Below are 8,057 nucleotides of genomic sequence, written 5' to 3'. Positions count from 1 at the left end.
TTAAGTGAAGATCTAACAAGGAAAGTTAGTGATACTTGGAATGGTGGTGAGGGAGATGGAAGGTCAACTTGGTTTTGAAGTGGACAATTAGTGTCAATGAACCAGGCTTAGATAAAATGAAGAGTTTTGTTTTGTACACAGTAAATTTGAATAGCCCATGAGATGTCCAGGTGACACTACAGAGTATAAATTTTTTTTTTACATATGTATGCTCATATAAAAAGAGTTCTGGAATGACATACACCAGTGATTTTTTTTTAATATTTATTTTTTAGTTGTAGTTGGACACAATACCTTTATTTATTTATTTTTATGTGGTGCTGAGGATCGAACCCAGGGCCTCACATGTGCTAGGCAAGTGCTCTACCACTGAGCCACAACTCTAGTCCCTATACCGGTGATTTTTTCAGTAGTTATCTGAGTGATTCTAATTTTCTTTTATTTGCTGTGATGAACGTATTTGCATTATTTGTGTATAAAAGAGGCATGGGGGATGATCCAGAGGCACCCCTGGTTGTTCAGAGCTCCAATCCCAAGACTCTTGCTTTCACCTACTTCCCAGTTTTCTTCCTGTCAATTCAAGATTTTCTGAATTCTGACCCCAGGATTTTAATTTTCCCTCTTAGACTCTTTCTTTTTGAGAAAGGTCTTTCACTAAATTGCCCAGGCTGCCTCAAACTTGCAATTCTCCGGCTTGCACCTCCCAAGTAGTTGGGATTACAGGTGTATGCCCCCAGACCCAGTTCAGTTTGTGGAATTTTATAGGACTTTGGAGAGAAGGGCAACAATATGAATTAGAGGATGGGGGCGGGGGTATCTGACAGATTTATGAAGTATGTGAAAAGGACAAAGCTTGAGTTTTCAATTACCTCATGATAACTTCCTTAAGAGGTCCTTAAAATGAACTAGATGACCAACTGTTCTCCATCTCTACTGAGGGAAGACCAAGAAAAAAAAATGGACTGGACTGAAATTAAAAAAAACAAAACAAAACGATTCTGGTTAGATCAGGGGATTTTTAAACTTTTAACTATGAAACTCTGTAAATAAAGCAAAACCTGGGAGGCCAAAATACAAAACAGAAAAAAAAAAAATGGAAAAAGGAAGCCTGGGAGGCATATTCTGTAGCCAAGATAGTCTTTCTCCCCCTCAGATGGGTTGCCAAAGCAGTTTGAAAACCACTTCCTTTAGATCAGGGATCTGCAAACTATACACAGTTTACGTGGCCCATGAGCTAAAAAAGGCTTTTCCATTTTTTAATGGCTGGAAATTAAAGGAATAGTGTTGTATAATATGTGAAAATTAAATTCAATTTACGTTTCAGTGTCCATAAATAAAGTTCTATTGGAACATAGTCACGCTCATTTGTTTTGGTATCACAATGCTGCTTTGGCATTACAATGATGGAATTAAGTAAGTAGTCCCAACAGAGATCATGTGGTCTGTGAAGCCTAAAATATGTACTGGTTCTTTGCAAAACCAATCTTTGGTTTATTTTACTCTTGCAGTACTGAGGATTGAACCTAAGGCCTCATATATACTAGACAAGTGCTCTACCATTAAGATACACCACAACCCCAACCCCTAGTTTAGGTGAAAGAAAAGGTTTCATGATTGGGTTTTTAACATTGGCGATCTGTGATCAACAGAATTTATATGGTTTCTACTTTTAGAAGGCATTAAAATTTGCTAGACTGTGGTTTAATGGAGGTCCTGCTTGTATGGTAGAGAAATGACCAGGATCAACTCAACTCTCAGGATCCCTGAAAGTCCCTCCCTTCCAAGCCTGGAGGATGTGGTTTTACCCTCGGGCTCCAGCCAGTCGCCTACAGATGGCTAAAGGGAAGAAGGAGGCAATTACCTGGCAGTGTGCCAGCCTCACCCCACCCCCACCTCCCCCTTTTTGGAGCCTGAAATTCCTGGCAGTAAAAGAAAGGATTTCCTCCAGAACACAATTACAGTAATGCTCTGGCTAGCCAGTCCCTAGTTTTCACAGGGTGGGAAAACATCTGTGATTTGGAAAGGGAGAAGAAAACCCAATCACAAGAATTGATGAGAAATGAAGGCAAACTCTGAGGAAGAATGTGAGAAAAAGAAAAGCACATCTAGAGCACGTAGAGAATGAAGAGCAAAGTCATAAATATCTATTTGTGCTTTCCTTTCAATCATTACAGATCGTGTAAGATCAAATCAGGTCATTTGCATTAATTCCAATCAGCATTGCATAACATAATATTTCTTCAACAAATTAAACAGGTGGGAGCTGCAGTTGTAATTCTGTCACCATAACTCTTCTGAGATTACAGTTCTTCTGCTATAAAATGAAGATGAGGCATTAATTAATAAGTGATGTTTTGGCCTGAGGTATAAAGAATAATAATTGGAAGCTTATGAACTATGTACAGAGAACTGATGCAACTCAAAGAATTTGTCCATTCATACTTCTCTTCCAACTAAGTTTCTTACTGGAAAAACCCTACTGATAACATTGTTGAAACCACAAAACTAAACTACAAAAAAAAAAAAAGAAAAGAAAAGAAAAAAAATGCCTCTTAGATGGGCTCAGTGACATGTGCTTGCAGTTCAGCCTAAAGAGGCTGAGGCAGGAGAATTGCTTGAGCTAAGGAATTTGAGGGCAGCCTAGGCAAACTAGTGAGAACACATCTTGAAAACCAGCCAGGTGCAGTAGCACATACCTATAATCCCAGAAGCTCGGAAGGCTGAGGCAGGAGTATCTAAAGTTCAAAGCCAGCCTCAGCAATTTAGTGAGGCCCTGAGCAACTTAGAGAGATCCTGTCTCAAAATAAAAAATAAAAACGGGCTGGAGATGTGACTCAGTGATTAAGCACCCCCTCTCTCAATCCCTGGTACCTCTGCTCCCCCCCCCCCGCAAAAAAAAGAAAACAACAACAAATTCCCTCATGAACTCTGCAGGCAAAAAACAAACAAGCAATAATAAGATGAACAGCCAGCATCACTGCCTATAGCTTTGTTTATTTTTTTAATTTTTTTTTGCTGTTGGGAATTTTTTTTTTTTTTTTTAGAGAGAGAGAGAGAATTTTAAATTTATTTTTTAGTTTTCGGCAGACACAACATCTGTTTGTATGTGGTGCTGAGGATCGAACCCGGGTCACACACATGGCAGGCGAGCGCGCTACCGCTTGAGCCACATCCCCAACCCCATGCTGTTGGGAATTAAACCCAGGAATGCTTTACCACTGAACTATATCCCCAGACTATTTTTTAAAAATATTTTTAGTTGTAGATGGTCACAATACCTTTATCTTATTTATTTTTTACGTGGTGCTAAGGGTGGAACCCAATGCTTCACGTGTGATAGGCAAGTGTTCTACACTGAGCCACAAACCCAGCCCCTGACTTTTTATTTTTATTTATTTTTTTTTTACATTTGAGATAAGTTCTTGTTAAGTTGTTTAGGCTGGCCTTTAACTAGCAATCCTTCTGCCTCAGCCTCCCAGGTTGCTGGAATTATACCACGTGCCTGGCTAGTTTATGTTTTTGTCTTTTTTTTTTTTTAATGAAAATGTGAGACAATGACACAGGCATTTTTTTTTTTTAATGAAACTATGGAAGGGAACAAAGAACAAAAATCTTACCACCCTCTGATTTCCAAACCTCAAATCCCTGTCTCCAAAGGTGGCAAATGTTAATAGTTTCTTGTACACAGGTCATAGGGATAGGGGTACATACACATTGCTATGGTTTGGATATGGGTGAGTGTATGACTGAAAGATTCACATGGTGGTCAGTGTGGCAATGTTGAAGAAACAATTTTAAGGCAGTCCTCTTGGGTTAATTCTTTCAAGAGGGGTTGTAGTAAAAATGCAAGATCCTCCCCACCCTCTGGCTTCCTGTTTATGTGATCACTATTTATCTACACACTCCTGCCATGATTCCATCTGCCACGAGGCTCTCATCATAAACCAAACTAGTAGGGCCATCCACTTTAACTTCAGCTTCCAAATCTGTAAGTTAAATAAACTTATTTTCTTTATAAGTGTTCAGCTTTTGGCATTTTGCTGTAGTAATGGAAGACAAATTAGTACACATATCTTTCAAAATACTTTACAGGGCTGGGGTTGTGGCTCAGTGGTAGAGTGCTTGCCTAGCATGTATGAGGCACTGGGTTCGATCCTCAGCACCACATAAAAATAAAGATATTATGTCCACCTAAAACTAAAAAATCAATACTAAAAAATGTTTTAAAAAAAAATATTTTACAAACTAGTTCCACACTGTTCTCTGCACTTTGCTTTTCCCACTATAATAGTTCATCTAGGAGATCCATTTGTATTTTAATGGCTAAATTAAAAAAAATATATTTTAATACCTTTATTTCACTTATTTATTTTTATGTGGTGCTGAGGATTGAACCCAGAGTCTCGCACGTGCAAGGAGACCAATCTACCACTGAGCCACAGACCCAGCCCCTAAACTTGTTTTTTATACTTTTATTTTACTGATTTATATGTGGTGCTGAGGACCGACCCAGGGCCCGGCATGTGCTAGGCAAGCGCTCTACCACTGAGCCACAACTCCAGTCCCTTAATGGCTAAACTTTTTAGTCATAAGATGAACTACTAGCCATATTTATGGGATATTATAGTTGTTTCTGGTTTGTTTTGCTATTATAAACAAGTGCTTTAATGACTTGCTTGATTATATACGTACAAAACTAGCAGTAGCATTGCTTGGTTGGTATTTTTACTTTTCATAGCTATTAGGTAAATATTCTCCCTTCAAGCCTCAGTACTGCTGAGAAAAAAAAAAGAAAGAAAGAAAAAGAAAAAAAAGAAATATTCTCCCAGTGCTCTGGACAACAAAGAGTATTATTTATTTGGCAATTTAACAAAGTATAACTTTTCTTACATTCTTTGATCATTCATCTATGTATACTTTTTATCCTAGAACTGCCTGTTACTTTCTTTCATCTTAATTTTCTTAATCTCTTTACATAGTAAAGAAAATATTTCTTATATTTTGACTATCCCACAGTATTTTTGCTAACCAAGAAGTATTTTTCCTACACAATTTTTTTTTTTAAATGTCTGTGATACTAGGGACTAACCCAGGGGCATTCTATCACTGAGCTACATCCCTAGCCCTGTTTTTTAAAAAAATATTTTGAGATAGGGCCTCACAAATTGCAGAGGCTGGCTTTCAACTGCGATTTTTCTTCCTCAGCCTCCTGAGCCACTGGGATTACAGGCATGTGCCACTGCGCCTAGCCCTAGCCCTTTAATTTTTTAATTTTAAGACAGGGTCTTGCCAAGTTGTCGAGGTTGGCCTTGAATTTGCAATCCTCTTGCCTCAGACTCTCTAGATAATGGAATATGCCATGTGGCAGGTGCTGCTATGCCTGGCTATCCAAAAGTTTTAATATAGTCAATTTTATTAATCTTTTTATTTCTTCTTCCTTTTGTATTTATTTTGTGAAACCAAACCTAGGACTTCATACATGCTAGGCAAATACTCTATCACTGAATTTTTTCCTGTTTTCTGAATTTCTTTTCTTTTTTTTTTTTTTTTTTCACATCACCAGAGGCAACTGCAGGGCCTCTGCTCTGCTTTATTGACTTTAGAGCATATTTGGATACAGTTTAAAAAAAAAGAAAAGAAACACATACATACACAATGGAAACTGGGAATCCAGGCTGGTGTCACCTGATCCCAGAAGAATTCCCCAAAGTAGGTTTATACAAAATGCTAGAGGAAAAAAATGAGGCAATGTGGTGCTTAGTCCAGGGGTGGCCAGTTGACAGAGGAACAGTCAGTGACAGTGCTGGTGGGTCATGCCTCTTTCTCGTAAGTGCGAGTGCACACTACACTGCCACGGGTGAGTGTCAAGATGAGTTTCCCATCATTTAGCTCCCGCACAAGTGTAGTTTCTTGCCCGTCCCACTTCTGCACGTGGACAAGTTTTCCTCCATCCAGCGTCACAGTGGACTTGACCTTCCTGTCATCTGCTATAGTCTCATCAAACTCCTTCCCCAGATGAAAACTGATCTCCGTGTTCTTGAAGGTGCTCTGTGTTTTTAAGATGATGGTGTCCCACCCACTTGAATCAAAGTGTGGAATATGATATGTCAAGAAATTTGTAATGTTTTGAACAACCCACAATAAAAAATTAAAAAAAAAAAAAAAGATGATGGTGTCCCCATTCTTTTCCAAGATTGTAGTGGGCTTGGTCATGCTGGCCACTTGCCTGGTAGCAAAGCCCACACCAAGTGACTTCATGTAGTCATTGAAATTCTTGCTGTCCACTAGTTTCCAGGTGTCCATGAAGGCGTCCACCATGGTGAGGCTGGGCTAGGCTGAGAAGCAAGCTGCGAGAAGAAGCTTGTAGACTCCGGGACGGCCCTGTTTTCTGAATTTCATGTTGTGCTTTCTCACCCCATAATTATAATTTTCTCTCTCCCTCTGAAGACCTTAATGATTTAATTATTAAGTTTTGTTCCTTGGGCTTTTAAAATTGGGTTTGAATTTTTTCTTTGCTACACTTTTGGGGGCACTGATGAATTGAACCCAGGGCTTTGTGCCTGCCCTCTATCACTGAACTACAACCCAACCCTGCTTTGCTACATTAATTCTAAGTGTAAAACAAACAAAAACAGACAAAAATATTTTTGAGTGCATGACAGGAAAATATATTTGATTCAACAACAACTTTTTTTCTTTTGTTGTTAATACTGGGGATTTAACTCAGGGGCACTCAATCACTGAGCCACATCCTTAGCCCTATTTTGTATTTTATTTAGAGACAGGGTCTCACTGAGTTGCTTAGTGCCTTGCTGTTCTGAGGCTGACTTTGAACTTGTCATCCTCCTATCTCAGCCTCCTGAGCCGTTGGGATTACAGGCTTGCTCCAATTTGACTTTTTAAAAACTATGTGGGCCAACATTTTATAAAGCAAATAAAAATATTTTTGTACACAAATCTGGACCCAAAGTAGGCAGTTTACAATCTCTGATCCATGAACTCAAGAATCCTAATTTTCCTTCTCATCTTTGAAAATGTGACTGTTAAAAAAGATTTAGTTTAAGATGGTGGGGCTGGGGATGTGGCTCAAGCGGTAGCGCGCTCACCAGGCATGCGTGCGGCCTGGGTTCAATCCTCAGCACCACATACAAACAAAGATGTTGTGTCCCCGAAAACTAAAAAATAAATATTAAAAAAAAAGATGGTGTATGACAGTTACAATGCTCCTAAAACAATCCAAAATGTCTTAGGTTGAATTATGTAAAATTACCATGTTTATAGGTCAAAAGTAGTCAAACATTGACAATTTCACATAGTTCAACCTAATGTAAGTGGAACAAACGTAGCAAAAGTCTAAGTTGGATGCTCCTGATCTGTGAGGAGCTCTTCTCCATACTACTGTTGATTCAGGACCCCAGGCTTCTTCTTTTTTTTTTTTTTTTTTTTGGTACCAGGGATTAAACTCAGGGGCACTAGACCACTGCCCTATTTTGTGTTTTATTTATACAGACAGAGTCTCACTGAGTTGCTGAGCACCTCGCCACTGCTGAGGCTGGCTTTGAATTTGCAAGTCTCCTGTCTCAGCCTCCCGGGCTGCTGGGATTACAGGTGTGTGTCATCGCACCCGGCTTCTTCTATCTTGTATCTTCTTTGACAGTATCTCCAAAGTCACTGTGTCTGCAAGGGCCAGCATCTGAAGATTGAGACTTAAGGAGTGTAATTTTTTTTTTTTTTTTTTTTATGAAACAGACCTTAAGTGATGAGCATGGCTGCCACCCATTACCATCCCATTGGTTAGAATTCATCGACAGGGCCACATCTAACTGCAAGGCTGAGGAATAGTGTAGGTGTATGCCCAGAAATAAAGAAAATGAGTATAATAAACAGGTGGCTGCTAGATACCACACAAATTGACCTAATTCCTGTTATGATTTAAATATTAGGTATCCCTCAAAAGCTCATGTGTGAAACTATGCAAGAAAATTGCATGAAATGATTGAGTTATGAGAGCCTTAGCCTAATTGGTGCATTAATCCACTTCAATGGATTAACTAGGT

General features: G+C 39.0%; 1 protein-coding gene across 1 annotated transcript; it reads right to left on the bottom strand.

Moving 5' to 3' along the window:
- Positions 1-5,635: 5,635 nt before the first annotated feature.
- On the bottom strand, positions 5,636-6,349 carry LOC124105723 (fatty acid-binding protein, heart-like). The gene is made up of 2 exons (XM_058578155.1): positions 6,169-6,349; positions 5,636-6,069 (listed from the first exon to the last, which is right to left on the bottom strand). The coding sequence occupies exons 1-2, from the start codon at positions 6,316-6,318 to the stop codon at positions 5,812-5,814; spliced, it is 408 nt and encodes a 135-aa protein (XP_058434138.1). The 5' UTR covers positions 6,319-6,349; the 3' UTR covers positions 5,636-5,811.
- Between the last annotated feature and the right edge of the window lie 1,708 nt (positions 6,350-8,057).

The sequence above is a fragment of the Marmota monax genome, unplaced genomic scaffold (assembly GCF_021218885.2).
Source record: "Marmota monax isolate L192 unplaced genomic scaffold, Marmota_monax_Labrador192_F-V1.1 WCK01_AAM20220418_F8-fsc00095, whole genome shotgun sequence".
In the NCBI taxonomy this organism is placed as follows: Eukaryota; Metazoa; Chordata; class Mammalia; order Rodentia; family Sciuridae; genus Marmota; species Marmota monax.
This window is presented reverse-complemented; position numbering and strand designations above follow the sequence as displayed.

What these genes read in the sequence shown, in the direction of transcription:
- LOC124105723 (XM_058578155.1), bottom strand. Translation starts at nt 6,318, where the DNA reads ATGGTGGACGCCTTCATGGACACCTGGAAACTAGTGGACAGCAAGAAT. An exon ending in AAAAGAATGGGGACACCATC is followed by an intron (nt 6,070 to 6,168) that starts ATCTTTTTTTTT and finishes AGTGGGTGGGAC; the next exon opens with ACCATCATCTTAAAAACACA.